Below are 16,519 nucleotides of genomic sequence, written 5' to 3' on the forward strand. Positions count from 1 at the left end.
ATTCTTGGCACACCCTTCTGTTCAGCGTTTTACTCGTGGGGCTTGCCATTCCACTGCCTGGCTCACTGTGGATCTTTAAACTTGAAATCATCTGCTTCATTTCCTCCTGGACATTATTTCTGCAAAATTGCGCTTAAGCTGGGAAAGATGTCTATTTCTGTATGATCAGGAGCTACTGATGTGTTATTGATTGCATTCATAGTTCCACGCTTGCAAATACCCACTGTAATCTTGTAAAATTCCTTCTCTCCTCCCAGCTTTGGCTCGATTTTCTGCACAATTGGAGTATTACGTAAGATCTTGCTGTATTCCTCCAACCTCTGACTGCTGGTCTTTCCTACTCAGCACAGAAGGGAAACACAATAAAATGTGTTGGTTTTTTTTTTTTTTTTAATTAGAAAACCAAAGAAACAAAAAACCCCCAACCAAAAAGCCTTTATTGAGAGTGTTGCTCCTCGATTTCCAGTCGATAAGCTGCTACTGCATTCTGTCTTGTACTTTGTACTTGAGAAGCCTCTTAAATAAAGTATGTGTCCCAAGGTCTAGAAACACATGATGGTACAGGAAACTAGCATGAGATTAAAATATTCGTACCCTTGAGGAGGCAAAGAAGCTGTTGTTTTTCAGAAACTGTAACGGTAAATACATCAGAACTTCTTTCCTTGGTTTCACGTTGTTAAGTGTCCCTTTATGGAACTCTGCAGCAGTGTTCTGGAACGAAGAGGTTGAGTAATTCTGGAAGTCTCTTTGTCTTTGCTCATATTCATAGCTGAGAATTCAAGTCAATATGTATCACACATGAAATGTAATTTGTGGGTTTTTTGTTTGTTTGTTTTCTCCACATTTTTAGGACCAAAAAGATGCAGAACCACTGACTCTGTAGCAAATGCCCGGAAAAGACTTGGGAGTTCATTTTTATACTGTGAGTAAATTCTTTGGCTACAGGCAGGAGTTGCACCCTTGTGTTCTGTGAGGCGTAGCTGGGCGCACAACTCCATGGATTTTTAGACATCCGTAGAGTTTATAAAAAGTCAGGACCATGGGAGGGATTAAACACTCCAACACTAGATTCGTAACTGGAAGATACTGTTTTGGCCACTGCTATAGTAGAACCCAGTAGGATACTGGGGACTTTTGATGCACTGACTAGGGAAAATAGTATTAAAATTTTCATACTGAGATCTCAGTTCAGCTTTTCTTCACCTGTGTAGTAGGTCTTATTCAATAGGTCGTATTGTGTGACTGTGGACTTTAAAAACGGTTTTTGCTAGAAATATAGCTTGTATGTTGTGCATTTTAAATTGGGTCTGACGTAATACTTGGGCTGTGAATCATATACAGTAATGTTAATGCTTTTTAAAAATTGGTCCAACTTCTGATAACAGAAATAATTTTCCAGAAAAAAAGGACGCCTTTGTGCACACCTTTAAGACTCGCATATATTAATGTGAAAATATGCTAATCTTTAAGCATTTAAAATATTTAGGAATCTCATAAGCTCAGTAATATTTTTTTTCTGAAAATATACTGGAAGGTTTAGAACTCTAAACACTTATATTTCTTACATATTCAGAAACGTTTCATGCCCCATGATATGTAAACTTATATAGGGTATAGTTGGACACTAGGATACTTAAAATGCTGACTGATAGTTTAAGTTACTCTGAATCACTACTTGTTTTCCGGAGTTCACATGCCACCTTGAGTTAATAGAGGCACAGTTGGAACGCTTTCCTATGAGTGATATCAGACATGCCTGTGACATCTATTTAGCATCAATCTGAAAAGACTGATGTGATGTTCTAAAAATAGAAACAGTATCTTCTGATGGCAAACAGAACTTAAAGAATTATACTTTTTTACCTACAAATATTCAGGAACGGTACTTGCAGAGGTTCACAAAATGATTTGTGGGACTCAAACAGCCATGTGTATTTGTTCAGGTTTTTTTCCTCCTTTCCATGAAGTCTGAGTCCTCATACCTACCCATAAACAGCTGTCTCCAGAATGAGTATAACATGTGAATATCTCCGTTAGGGCTGTGACAAGAACTGATACTTAAGCAGAATTGCACTGGCAGAGGAGATGGTCTAGAAAACCTTACTGATCTTAGAGCCAAACAAGAAGTAGAAGTTTGCTTCTGGGACTTGATCAGCTGAAGAGGGACTTTAATTTAAAGATATGTGTATTTTTTTTTATTAAGTGTGCCTTTAGTTACTGTTCTGCCCACATTCTTTGCTCATCGCTGCAGAAATTTGTTCAATGAATCATAAATCAGATCATAATTGTATAGAGCAACTTTTCTTTAATAGCAGTGGTTTACTAGTGGGAGACTAGCCAAGATTGTTAAGTTTTATTTCTTCAGCTTAGATTTTAAAGCTAGTGAGGCCTCACTTACCTTCTCTTGAATAGAAATCCTTTTTCATTTTTGTTTTTTATTTAAAATAGTAGATTTGCCTTTGTGGCTGAAAAAAGCTCAGATGACAATCCTGGTTTTAGAGACGTGCTTACAGCAGTGAGACTGGAGAGCAGGTGGAGACAAATACACGAAGTCGTCTGGAGCTGCTGTATAGCAATGCAGAGAAGCTGCCTGGCTGCCTCCCAAGTGTTGCTGCATAAAGAGGCTAGAACAGACGCTGACTGCACTGATGGAAAAGTTTTCAGTTAACATGGCTAGAGTCATACCTACAGATTAACTACATTGACTGTTAAAGAATGTTGTCATATCCCTCCCGCACCCCCCAAGAATCCATTATCTTACGGTGAAGACACCGTACAGTACTTTCCTTGGATGCACAGAAGGCAGGCTGTTGTAGGCTGGGTATCCTGACCTTACAGGTCTTTGTAATTTCAAAATCATGTTAAATGACACCACTATATTGGTGATTTCATTTCCTAAGCTGCTTTTTTTGTAGAAGTGTGCAACCTCAATAAGTTGTGCTTAAAAACCACATGTATCAGTTTGATTAGTTTCATAGAAGCAGTTGTGGGCAGTAAATGAAATTCTGAGAACAGTATTTCACTTACTGCAGTTGAGAGACAGATGATTTTCTTAAGATTTCCTGTTGCTTATGATTTTGTTCATTTTTGTTCCCAGAGAGAAGGACAGGGTGTAGGTTTTTCCGTCCAGAAGTTTCGAAAATTGCCGTCACGTGTGTTGTGTTCTTCCTGACAGACCTCTGCTTTCTAGCAAGTAATATTACGGTGAAATGACTGTCGTTTAAATTTTATATAATATAATTTTAATCAGGGAAGGCAAGCACGAGTATTACAGTAGATTATATTCAGCAGTGTCCTGGAAATGCTCTGTGACATCCTTGCTTTAGGTTGGTCCCAACTTTACCAAACCTGCAAGTGTGATAAAAGTCCTAGTGTGACTTGGTAGTAACAATTTATAACTCGTGTGATTTAGAGTTGGTTCTTGACTAGCAGATAATTGGTATTTCTCTTCAGATGATATTGCCCAGTAGCTTATTGAGTTTTACTATTGATGGGGAAAATAGTAGGAAGACTTTGGAGTGGTTTTATAAGAACAGGAGGGGTAGCAGCAAAACAAAAGCAACAAGAACTGGTTTCTTCTTGGAGGCTGGACGCAGTTTATGGAGGTGGCTTGTTGGTGTAGAAAGGGAGATAAATGCAGGTATCTCCTGGGAACGTATTTTCATGTCCTTTCACATTTCCCTCTGGTTTTTTTTGAAGATTCAATAAATGGCTAATGCCAACAACAGCTTACAATGTACAATTAAAATGCAGCCAATCGGCTCCCTGTGTCCAAGATACTTTCTTTGGGATTTTTTTTTCACATTTAACACAAGTTACAACATTAATGCCAAAAGCAGTGAAAAGAATGTACCTTGCTGCCCTGCTTCTGAAGTGTCACTGATATAAGTAGACATATAATAATGCATCTGGCCCAGTCTTTTTCCTTACTGACTAAAAACATATGAAATACAGAATATCTAAGCTATCAGAATTTTCCTTGGCTCTTTGTCTTACTAGTTCAATAATCTTGGTCTTGAATGGCTAGGATATTGAAATATGGGTGTAGGCAAATGCCGTAATTGTGTTATTTTCAGAGCATGATCTATGGTAAGATGTGATTTTATTTTTTTTTAATGTTAATGTAAGATTATTAAAATTATGCTAACTAAACCATCACACCTTATTGAAGCCAGTGTGATATGTTTTACAGATAACACAGCTGCTGACTTTTGAGGAAAGTATAGATGGTTTGGAAGTGGAAGTCGGTTGGAATTTGGTTCCCATCTCCTTCCACTCCTTGTTCCATTGCATGTTGATGTCTGATATGGTCAGAGAAAAGACTAAACAAAATAACTGAAAATTAAGGACTCTAGTCCAAAGAAGGGCAACAAAGTTGGTGAAGGGTCTAGAGAACGAGTCTTATGAGGAGCGGCTGAGGGGGCTGGAGTTGCTACCCTGGAGAAGAGGAGGCTGAGGGGAGACTTTATCACTCTCTGCAACTGCTTGAAGGAAGGTTGTAGTGAGGTGGGGGTCGGTCTCTTCTCCCTAGTAACAAGCAGTAGGATGAGAGGAAATGGCCTCAAGCTGCGCCATGGGAAGTTTAGGTTGGATATTAGGAAAAACTTATTCACCGAAAGGGTTGTCAAACATTGGAACAGGCTGCCCAGGGAGGTGGTGGAGTCTCCACCCCTGGAGGTATTTAAAAGAAGGGTAGACGTGGTGCTTGAGGATATGGTTTAGTGGTGGACTTGGCAGTGCTGGGTTAGCGGTTGGACTCGATGATCTTAAGGGTCTTTTCCAACCTTAACGATTCTATGATACCTGCCTATAAAACCACAAGCGTTGGAGAAGCATTGCCTGGTAGGATGGGCTGCAAACAGGAGTCTTTTCAAGTGCTTGTCATTGCTATTTATTATCTGTTAGGAATTAAGCCCTGGAGTGAGTTTTCTGTTGGAATGAAGCAAGTGGTTGATTCGTTTTCATGCTCTTCCAAAAACCCAGATTTGCATGCTAGCGCTAAGAGTGCCTTTATTTGGCGATCACATGATCTTTACATTTAGCAGGTTAAAATAATTCTCATAACTATTTTGAAGTCACGCTGCAATTGCAAATAGGTGAAAGAATCCAATAGTTTGATGTGTAGTTTTGACCGTACATGGTAAACTCTAAATTGATTATTTGAAAGCTTAATTTCCAGAATAATAATGGCAGAAACTGTATTTTAGATCAAGTTGGTTTTGATAAGCTCTTAGAAATATTAACACAAGATGGCAACTGGAGAATGTTATGTGAGGACTACCAGATGTTTGTATTACTGGAAAGTTGATATAAATAAAAGGCTGCAGAGGCGATTATAGTCTTGGTGGTTTGCTAGAGGTCAGATCTGCAATCCCATTTGAGTGCTTTAGCAGTGTTTGGTACCCGGTCTCAGCTCAGTAGATTGAAAAATGCAGCCCTGCTTAATTTTCAGGTTTTTTTTCTTGTTCTCTGTTTAGACATTAAACCACTTAGGCATTTTCTTCCAGTTATTTTCAACTCCCCGGGAATCTGTTGGGATTTTAGAGGTGTGAGGTGTTTCTAGCAGTGTGTCACTCTTAAAAGAGAAGAACAATCTACAGCGGGGAGAAAAAACCCTACTGCTGCCAGCCTGCTTTCAGAGTGAGAGGCTTCCCTGGCGTGTGAGGAAGTTTACTGGGAAAGAGTAGTTTTCATGGCTTTATCTTTTAATTTGGAAGATGACTTACATGCTATGAAAGTGCAAATATTTTGCTTAAAAAAACCAAAAAAATTGCTAAAAAGGCAACTGAGTTACTGGAAAAGTGACAGGTAACAATTTACCCTACAAGTAGAAACTGAAGCTGTAAAATACTATTTACGATTTGCCTATGAGGGAGAATCTGAAATAAAAGAGTTCATGGGCAATAACAAAACCCTTCCTTTGAAAAATGAGATCAGGTTTCTTATTGAAGACAGAAGTCTGCTCAGGCTGATTGTTTCTGTAAGACTTGAGCTGGGGTGTTCAAATAACATTTTTCCTTGTGAGAGGAGAGAAATGAGCAGGAATGGGTTGGCAGGAGGGAAGAGAAAAGAGGTGAAAAGGAGAATTTGGAAGAAATAAGAGATTTATTTCTTTTTAACATGCTTATGATCTGAACTAAAAAATTATGAGGAAGATTGACTTCTGAGGAAAAAGTTGTGAAGATTTCAGATTTAGGCATCTCGACTAAAGATGGAAGTAGAAAGAGTTAAAGAAGAGGCAAACATCTGGTGAAACAGGATTGGTGACTTAAATGCAACAGTTACTCTAAAATAAAAAAAATAGTTTTGTTTGCTTCTAAGAATTTGATTACTTTTTATATTTACTGGTGTGGATGTAATTCTAATATACTTTGGGTAATTTATAGTTGGGGTTGGATGTGATTAAAGGGGAGACAATTCTCTGCATCTGTTCAAACACCGGCATGAAGCAGTCTTAGAAAAATGTCAAAAATACGACTTGACTTAATGACTGAAGAGCAGAAAATTTCAGCGGAGGATTTGTTTATAACAGCAGAAGGTTATTTAGAGAACTCTCGGCTGCTTCTTACCACTGACTTCCTCTCTCTTTCCTTGGTTTAGTTTTAGCTGTTTGCTGTTTTATCTGGTGATACTCGGGGAGGAGGGGGATGGGATGGTAGATGGCCTACAGTTAAAGAATGATGGTGTCTCTTTTCTTACTAAATATGTGTGAAACTTCTAATTCTCCTGCTGATGTTTCACTGACAATTGTCCCATCCCTTAGTAGTTTCATACAAATAATGATTTTTGTAGGTGACCAAGCCCTTGGTTTTTTTTCTCCTGTTTTATAACTGGAGAATTGGTTTAAAGGGGAATAAAATAAAAACATTCTAAGAATGGATAAGAAACCCATTAGTTTTGGAATATTTCTCAAAGTGGAATTTTAGTTTCTGAATTCTAGTGGACTGCCAGTTTCAGTGTGTTTTGAGATAATTCTATCTCCCTCTTCTAAACTGCTGAAATTTCTTTTTCTAGGTAACTCCTCCTTATTTTTGCATGATCTGTCATCTCAAAAAAAAAAAAGTAATTCTGCATGTTCTGACTTGATAATGAGTCTTCTGAAATAAATTGGATTAAGGTGTATGTGTCTGCCTTTATTTAAAGTCTTCCTTTTATGCAGTGTCCAGAGGGCCCTGTTGTGACCTCAGGAATTTGGCCTTCTGTAATGTACTCAGCAACTTTGGGGTGTAATAAGAAAAAAGTACCCATCCAAGTTCCTGAATGCTGCTGATGGTGTAATGGGGACAATTTATAAAGTGAATTAGGATTAGGAGTGCTACCTAGTGCCGTGGAATCAAGAGAGAAGCAAGGGCACTCTCAGCTGTTGAGCAAGATCATTTGCACTGTGTATTAAGGAAACCAGGTTATCTCTTGTTTCTGTCTCCCAAATGAGAAGTTGTAGGTCCTTTAGCCTGGTATGCGTCTTCCGCTGGATGCCAGGTCATTCCTTTTATCTCTCTGCTATGATTGTGTTGATTTTCCAGTCTGTTCCCTTATGACTGAAGATTGTAAATGAAACTCCGTGTGTCATTTTGAGCTCAGCAGTTTTTGTGGTGCTCAACAGGGTACAGGACAAGTAAGATCTTTTTTTTGGATTTAAGAGCCCATAAGGCAGAGGAAGGTGTAATGCACATGCTCCTGGTTTTTAGAAGGTGTTCAAGCTTAATTCACTGACCACTTTTTTATCATAAGTTATTCTTCCCTCTAATTCAGGTACAGCTAAGCCTGTACATATCCCATTCACATTACTCCTTTATAGTTTGGGTTTTTTGCAGGTGCTGATTAACTTCTTGTTGTAAAACTGTTCACATTTCTTTGTTCCAGAAAGATAAGCCTTTCCCTTGTGTAAACCAGGCTTCCTTTCAAGAGGTAGCTTTTTGGTATGGGTCACTTTCATCTTTCATAAGTGTTGATTTCTAATCTTAGTCTATTTTTATTGGCACAGGTTGTTTGCTACCTTGGTGCAGTCTCTTCTACACCACTGTGTTAATAATTAGGCAACTTTGTGTAACCTCTGGAATTCATTGTGCCTGACGTTCAGCTGCATTTGTAGCTAGACAGGTTTCCTGCCACACCAGAGACATCGCAGTCAGTGCCTGTGCTTGGCAGTCCTTAGCACAGGTGACGTGGACGCTTTGCCCATCATTGCTTTCTTCTGCTTTCTTCTGTGGTAGGCCAAGTAGGAAGAGTGGTATAACGCCCTTTTTAGTGTGGACATTAAAATCTGAAAACTTATTGATTTTACTCATCCGTAGTTAGATATCATTGCCTCCCACTTTGCTCTTCCAGTTAACTTGTCCTTTTTTTTCTCTCTTCTTCTTTTTCTTTCGTTACAGCAGTGAATTCAGACCTATTGTCCTTTCCAAGGCTTTGAAGAATGCAGGAAGATAATGGTCTTTTCCTGTGCTTCCGCATCTCATCCCCTTGTTTTATTGTTCCAATTATCTTTGTCCCGCTTTTTCTCTCTGCGCTTTGTGCTGTTCTTGGATAGTCTTTGATACATTGCTGATCCAAGAAGCAATCACCCCAGTTTTTAAAACGCTTAATTAAAAGTACACTTCTTTTATAGACTTCTGTAAGTTATCTTTTGCTGAATAAAGGTTACCAAAACCAAATATGCTTGGAAATTTCTGGTGTAAACTACTGGTTTCTTAAAAGGTAGTTGGTTTATCTTGAGAAGAAGGAAAATTGACAGGCTGTTTAGCAAAAGTCTAGTAATTTTGAGGCCTCTTCTAGAATTATTTGTTGAGTTGATATTCCCCACCTCTCTCAGGTGAAGTCTCTGCTGCTCACAGAATAGTTTTTGACTGTTGATTCCTACACTAGATGAAGTTTTGAGCTGAGATGTCTTGGTACAGCTGCTAAGTCAGGAGGTAATTATGAGGACAGAGTGGCAAAGGAACATTTCCTGTGCTTCAGAAAGGTCTGGTCTGGCTCTGGTTCTTAGATAAAATGTCTTCATCTGGAAGTGGTTGTGAATGAGGTGAGAATTAGTCTTTTTCTTAACTCTACCGATGTCCAGAGGCAAGGGTTTCTTACATCCAAGGGAGTAAGAGACACTCAGACTGTACATGGGCTCGCAGAGAATATTTTGTATTTTGTTTCCTGTGACTTGATATTTATGCCTGTACCTTCAAGTTTGTCCCTGCCTCTCCTGGCCAGAAAGAATTTTGATATCCAAACTGTTTACAAAATGTTTTCCTAAAACCTCTGCCTGCAGCGCTTTTTAATTCACTCCTAGTTCAGAGGTGCCAGCACTGTTAGTGAAGAAGTGTGAACTGGTGAAGTATTAAGTGTTTGTGAGCAAATAAACGCCGGGGGTGCCCTGCTGATTTTGGAAACTTAACTTTCCCTTAAGCAAGCTGTGGTTCCTTTTAAAATGCATTTAATATCGGTCCATTCCAGAAGAGCGAATCAGTATTTGAAGGTGGAGGAACACACGGCAGTTTCTATGGCACATGTTCAAGGATATATTTCAGTGACCTTTTATGTACTTCCCCTGCTCGTGTGCTTGCTGAGCAGGGCAAGCAGCAAGTGTGTCCTTACTGGTAATTTTTGCAAAAGGCAGTGATGGATATTACCTATTTATTCGCATTATGATTTGCTACAGCAGTGAAAGGATCAGTGATGTCATTTGATGACAAGTATTTGATGGTTGATTGCTGTATTGAGTAAGGGGTATGTTGGAGATTAACATATTTTTTTAACTGTATTTAACTGCCTCATATTTTTTAAACTGTATTTAACTGCCTCGCAAAGCATCCGGAGAAAGCTTTGACAAATTAGCCTGAAAGTATTTTCCAAATACTAGAAAATCTTTAAAATCTAGAACCTTTGTCCCCTTTGGGCCATTTTAAAAGCATAACGAATGACGCGCTGGCATGCAGCAATTCTATTAGCACATTGTCATAACTTTTATTACCACCTGCCTATCCAAGCCATCTGGGAGGAAAGGATATAAGATATAAAAGTGACAGTTACTCAGAGGAAATTAAATAGCCCTGTGTATCTCAAGCTCGTACATTTGTCTTGCCTTTAGACTGCAGAAGCTTTCTAAAACTGCTCTGTGTATGTAAGATGGAGGTAATATTTAGGTACATTTTAAAATCCTGTTGAAATACAGAAAGTAGCTGTTAAAGTTTCAATTTTTGCATCACACGATTATCTATTTCCTTCCCTAATTATATGGTTGACGGCTGCAGTCTTCTGGAGTTTGCTCCTGGGAGACCAGTGAAAGGTACGGGGATTTAGGACTAACCTCTGCCCTCCATCCAGGAAACCCTTCAACTTCTCGGCCTGTTCCAACAGGCTTGATGAATGTGCCATTGTACGGTAAAAAGTTGTTGTCTCCTCTTTCCCTCCTCATTAGTCCCTCGTTTTCATGCTGTAAAGGGAGGTGTTGCCACTAAATTTACCAGTTTGTCTTCAAGAAGGACCCACTGGAGCCTTTTAACTGTGTGATTACCTTTGCTGTTAAACCACTTCTTGAATGTGTGTGTGGAGATACCTGATCTGATCGCTTCAGTTTACCTGAAAGTAGAAGTTGTCTTATAGAAAACCACTTATTGTTGATAAATACCTTATGTGGAAATTGGTACCTTGCCCAGACTGTTTGGGGTCTGTTCCTTGTGTTTAGTCTGAGGCCGGGCAGGGAGAACAGCGCTGTGGCCTCGCAGAGACATGGGGAAGGTGCTGATGGGCACTGCTGCTGGCCCTCCGGCCATTCATGTGGAGCTTTAGGGTGTCTCGCAGTGATGGGCTACACCATAGGTATATGAGGAGATGTATGGAGGGCCATAGCGTCGTTGTTTCAGAGAATTCAAAAGTTATTTTAAGCTAAGTTATGGTGTCACTTCTTCATCCCTCTAATGCTTCTTAAATAAAGGTTGTATTATTTCTCACTCTGCGTAAGGAAGTAGTTTAAAAGGGACCTGAATACTTCCATGTTGTGAGTAGTTTTGAGTAAAAAGACGTTAGTTAAAAACTGAAATCACTGAAACTAACTGCAGTTTTAACAAAAACAAAATCTAATTTCACATCCCATTCTTGTGTTTTATTTATTCGTTGTGCTTTCTTCTGGTCAAACCTTTTCATTAGGCTCAGCATCTTATTGCTTGGTGTGCAGACAGGTTGCTGTCAGTGTGGAGGTGAGCTGGAGAAACGTCATCCTTTCCCTGGCTGCTTATTTTCCTCTCAGGAGTTTGTGTCCCTGTCGTTTGTGCCTGTGCTATAAAACAGATCACTAGAACAATGTAGATTAAAAATAGCTGTGAACAGAACAATGTAACAGCCTGGGTGGAGTTGAGCAATTGAGAACTGTGAACCCCAAGGGGAAGGAAGAAGCTTGGGTCTCTCTTGCCCATACACTAAAATCTGCAAAAAGGCATCCCTTCCCCAGCCATGGAGAGGAGGAGGTGTTTCTTGCTGCTTGCACTGGAATTTCAGGTTTTATCTGTCCCCCAAAGACTTGTGACTGGAGAGGGTGAAGTGTCCTCGGAGGCAAGACAGAATGTTGCCCATGGAAGGGCAGTTAGGGAAGTATTCAAAACCAGTGTCTGCTAATTTTGGCTTAATTTGAATGACACAGAGCGGTTTAATTGAATTTCTTTGGAGGAATTGTGGTAATTTTAAGTTTAATGTAATAAGACCTGCAGCAAGTACCTAAAGTGCATATTGATGTCCCTTTTTAAAATGCTGATTTTCTTCCTCATTCCACATGCACAGCACAAACTGCAAATGCAAGTAGTTTGTAAAGCAGTTTGATGGGAGAGCACTTGTGTTGACAGTAGTGCTAGTTGTCCGCAGTTCAGGTGTTATTTAGGGATTTGGTTGTTTGCCCCTGAGCTTTGCTCCAGGAAATACATTTCCATCGAGTTAAGTGTGCATCTCTGCAGGGTTAAATACTTATTTCTTGGCTCCTGATAGCCAGTATCTCTTTCAGTGTTTACATGGGCTCACTTGTGCTTTTTTTAAAGGAAATTAAACCTAAAAAAAATTCCCACTCTGTTTTACTGTTAGATAATGCCTGTGTGCCAGTATTTCCAGGTGTTTTCTGAAGGTGCATAGAACTCAAAACCCAAGTACAGAGCTGTAAACTGGAGCAGAGGCTGGGGCAAGCCTTGCTTGGGAGAGGTCTGGTCTGCAGCTGGAGCCTGCACTCATCCAGACCTGCCCTGCAACTGCGCATAAAGACTCCAAATTATGTTGATAGCAGTTTGGGGAGAATTATGTGCCTATATGTTTGGTTATTATTGTGAATATTCTCCTGTTGTTTTGAGGTGTGGAATTTTTAGGTATATATTCTCTACGCTTTCCCCCATTTCCTTTCAACAACTAATGACTTGGCCTTCCTCAAGAGCTCGAGCCTGTCCTTTACCTTTCTGCCCTAATGAGCCTCAATATCAGCTTTTGTATTTAAAGCAATTTGTATCACAGGATAACAATTCTGTCTTTTACTCACCCTTTTTTTTAATCCTTTCGAGGACAAAGCTAACAGCAACGTAGTTCTCTTGGTTCACTGGCTGTCCTGTGCAGTAAGAGGAAGGCAGATAAATACCACCTGCGAAACGGAAAGTGTTTAGCAGAAAGCAAAACTGTAAGGCATGTGATGCTTTTATATCTGCCAAAGTTATGAATCCTAGTTACTGAGCTCATCTTTGAGGGCGTGTTGTGTATCTGCCTTAGGGATCAGGACTCAGAAGTCAGAGATGGGTTGATTATTCTATTTTGTTGTAAAACCTCCCTTCTGGTATCTAGACCTCTGTCTTTTCAGTTGTGCCTGCGTTTTCATTCAGGTGTGTTGTAGTGGGTTTAACTCCATATGATCGCTGCAGATGACAGTTTGACTTGTCACTTAGAGGTTGGGAACTTCACTAGCGTATGAAGGCAATGAAAATTTTACCCTCTGGCCAAAGGTATTCGGCGTGAAATAGAGAAATCATTACCAACACCTTCCTTAATAGTAAGGCTTGAGGAGAAGGTTTAAGCTATAGGAAATTATTCTGTTGATGCTACTGGAGTCACTCTGAACCCAGGGTTTTGTTTTGCTGCCGAGTTCAGGTTGCTGTTGCTGACTGCAGCTTTTTCAGATAAAGAACTTCATTTGTCACATCTGATCTCGAATAGTCTGAGACTCTCAAAATGAAAACAGGGAATAAGTAGTGAGTTGAAATGGTGGCCTCAGGGTACAGTAGTAAATCCCAAGCCAAGTGGAGAGTCTCCTACTTGAGCCTTGGACTCCTTAAAGGAAATTACATGCTAGGCTTATTCCTGTAAGGGGCTGCATATTGAAAGAATGAGTGGAGGTGGTATATCCCCTCTTCAGAAAACATATGGTAACACTTTAAAATGTTTAAAAGTAACATCATATTTTGAAGGTGCTAGGGGCAAGGGAGAAAGTGTAATGGCTTTAACTTGTGTCCCATGAGATTTAAAAGCACTCCTGAAGTTTTTTGGTTTTTTTTTTTTTCTTTGTTCTTAGTTTTGGATTTTTTCTCTTTTGGGGGACTGACAGGGTGAAGATCAACTATAAATTTCTTCTGCTGAATTGTGAAATTCTGTTTAATCTTCAAACTGGCGATGTCAAGGGTGCCGAGTCCTCCTCCTCCGGCAGAAATGTCGAGTGGACCTGTAGCAGAGAGCTGGTGCTACACTCAGGTAAGTCCACAATGTGCTGAGATATTCTTGACGTAACGCGATTAAAACCTGTGGTAAGAAATTTTTACAAAACAAGTTTAGAGTCTGGCTTGTCAGACGACAATGTGCTTGCTGACCGTGAGCATTGATCACAGCAACAGCAGAATGTTTGCCCTCTGCCCTTGGTGGAGGAGGCAGCTGGAGAGGTTGGAGTGGTCCAGTTGCCACTGCCAGCCATTTCCAGACTCTGTTGTCGCGTGCTTGGTGCTTACTTGTCACACAGGTGACTCAATAAAACTTCCAGGTTTTCAGTTTTAAGACTGAGTTAAAAGATGGCTTTTAAGATGGCCAGGGTGAATGTGCGTGACCCTAAACAGCCTATTTTCCTCTGTTTTAAGATCAAGGTGGTGAAGTTTTCCTACATGTGGACCATAAACAACTTCAGCTTCTGCCGAGAAGAAATGGGTGAGGTCATCAAAAGCTCGACCTTTTCATCTGGAGCCAATGATAAACTTAAATGGTAAGAAATAGAGCAGAGGGGTTCTCCCTGTTTGTACAACTGTGTGAAAGAATTTGGGCTTCTGTAACAGAGGGAACATAAAAAATAGTTGTACTGCACATGGATTCTTGCTTCCTTGGATGTGCGACATACGCATAGGGAGAAAGTACTGTTGCTTCAGCGCAGTGTTTGGACATACAAAACAAATGTGAGGATCTGGTTGTTTGCAGTGTTTCTTTGATAATGGAAAACATCAGAAGTAATAGAAAGCCGTAGCTGGAAGGAAGACTACATCCTGCCTTGAAGCAGAGATGTGCTGTGGAGGATTAGTAATGTCTTAAGTTGGGGGTTTTTTGACCGATATTTATCTTAACAAGTTCTTACAAGCCAATGAGAGTCCGCAGCTGGTGTATTCAAGCTGTATTTCATCCTCCCAGTTTCAGTCCCTAATACTCCATGTTGTTAAAAAGAATTTTTGCCTGCGCTCTAAACCTGCAATTTAAGACTATTGCTACTGTATTACCTTTCTCTTTATGGCAGCTTTTTGTGGATTTGGAGACTTAACATTGTTACTTCGATGACCTCTGTGTTCTATAACTCCTTCTGCCCAGGAGTTTCTGCTTCTTAAAGATGACATTATTTTTACCCTTTTCCTTTAAAACCTTTCTTATCTTCCTTGAGTTCTCAAGTAATTTCCAGTAACTCAGAGAGGACTTTGGTCAGAACATGTATCTACTGTGAGTTGTGTCTGACCTCGTAGATCCGTGGACGCCTGCTTCCCTATTTTATCCCTTGTTGGTGATAAGTGTTTTAGCATTTTTCTTCAGACCTCCTTAGTGTAGGCTGCAGCAGATTACCACTGAATAATTCTCTGTGAGCACGCGGTACAATTTTTGTTCCCTTCCTTTGGGTGGCAGACCTGTGCTTTCCTTGGACTGCTTTTGGTTGTTAAATTACTTTACCTTTATAACCTTTGCTAGTCGTATCTCATTCTAATGTCTAGATCTTTCTGATTTTGATTGTCCTTGTGTGTTTGAGTTGTTAGTCATTTGGCCTAGTTTTTGCTTCGTGTTAGATTCTGTGTCAAGTTTCAGGTCACGGAAGTGCTTATGAGTTAGCCTCTTCCTGCACTTACTACCTTTTCTTTACACAGGAGTATTCTTCTCTTTTTGTCCTGGTATTATGTTTTTGAGAAACTACCAGCCTTCCAGAAATATATCTTTCCTTTCAGTTGCTTCCTGTGGAATTTTACCTACCATTTCTCTGGATTTGTTGCACGTCCTCAAATCTGTTGCCTCCATTCTACTATTATTTTTTCCCACTTGCCTTTTGTGAAAGTTGACATCCAGGGTGCTTTTCAGTAACTTAAACCATACCCCCCTCCTTACCCCCCTGTATTTTTTTGAATTGGTTTGCCCATAGCTACTGCCTGTGTATTATCTGTCTTGGAGATGTAGCAGGAGGCTGACTGTAACACACAGTTCCACTCTATTTACCCAGCTATTATTTCCATGTGGTTCAGTGGCTGTTAAACAGAACTTGTTTGCTGTACATTTTATTGTGAAAATTCTACAATGCCCTTTCTTTGAAAGCCGTGAATGACCTGCCAAAAACTGTTCCTGACATCTCATTCAGATGCCTGCTTCTACAGGTGTTTACGTGTGAACCCTAAAGGCTTGGATGAAGAAAGTAAAGATTATCTCTCCCTCTATCTGTTGCTGGTGAGCTGTCCAAAAAGTGAAGTTCGAGCAAAGTTCAAATTCTCCATCCTGAATGCTAAAGGAGAAGAAACAAAAGCAATGGGTGTGTAAAAACTCTGTCTGATGGGGTCAGTTGTTTCTTTTTTGCTGTTTGATCAAGGGAGTTGCTCAGCTGGTGTTTAAAGCACCGTATCTTTCTTTCAGAGAGCCAGCGAGCATATCGATTTGTACAAGGCAAGGACTGGGGATTCAAAAAATTTATTAGAAGAGACTTTCTTTTGGATGAGGCCAATGGACTTCTTCCAGATGACAAACTCACTCTCTTCTGTGAGGTAAGTCTTCCTCTGCAGCTGAAAGAATAGCAGTTCCATTAGCTTAAGGTGGATGTGACCTTATTTTTCATCATTGCTTTTAAGGAGTCAGAGGTATCGGAAGAAATACTGGATGTTTATATGGCACTTAGATTTTATTTGTGCGTGTGCGTGCACCTGTGTGGCTGGTGGCTTTTTCTCCCTGTGATTCGTCGCATTTCGCTTCCATTTATTTTTTGTTACTTTATATTTGTCTTTTACCTGTGATGATAATAGGAATTAAACATGTTTTGATTATCATTTCACTTCTGGTTTAGTGTTATCCATCTGTTTGC

The 16,519-nt window shown here is 39.8% G+C and overlaps 1 protein-coding gene across 7 annotated transcripts in view; it reads left to right on the forward strand.

The window, feature by feature from the left end:
* Positions 1-16,519, forward strand: part of SPOP (speckle type BTB/POZ protein) — a 29,727-nt gene that overhangs the window by 2,661 nt on the left and 10,547 nt on the right. For 4 of the 7 annotated variants that reach the window (XM_075117274.1, XM_075117275.1, XM_075117278.1 and 1 more), the window contains exons 2-6: positions 851-922; positions 13,553-13,695; positions 14,073-14,194; positions 15,825-15,976; positions 16,078-16,205. In XM_075117274.1, coding sequence (XP_074973375.1) covers positions 13,618-13,695; positions 14,073-14,194; positions 15,825-15,976; positions 16,078-16,205 — 480 coding nt within the window. In that variant the 5' untranslated portion in view covers positions 851-922; positions 13,553-13,617. The remainder of the gene's footprint in view (positions 1-850; positions 923-13,552; positions 13,696-14,072; positions 14,195-15,824; positions 15,977-16,077; positions 16,206-16,519) is intronic. The other 3 variants (XM_075117276.1, XM_075117277.1, XM_075117279.1) reach the window with 1 other exon arrangement.

The sequence above is a fragment of the Phalacrocorax aristotelis genome, chromosome 23 (genome assembly GCF_949628215.1).
Source record: "Phalacrocorax aristotelis chromosome 23, bGulAri2.1, whole genome shotgun sequence".
Lineage (NCBI taxonomy): Eukaryota > Metazoa > Chordata > Aves > Suliformes > Phalacrocoracidae > Phalacrocorax > Phalacrocorax aristotelis.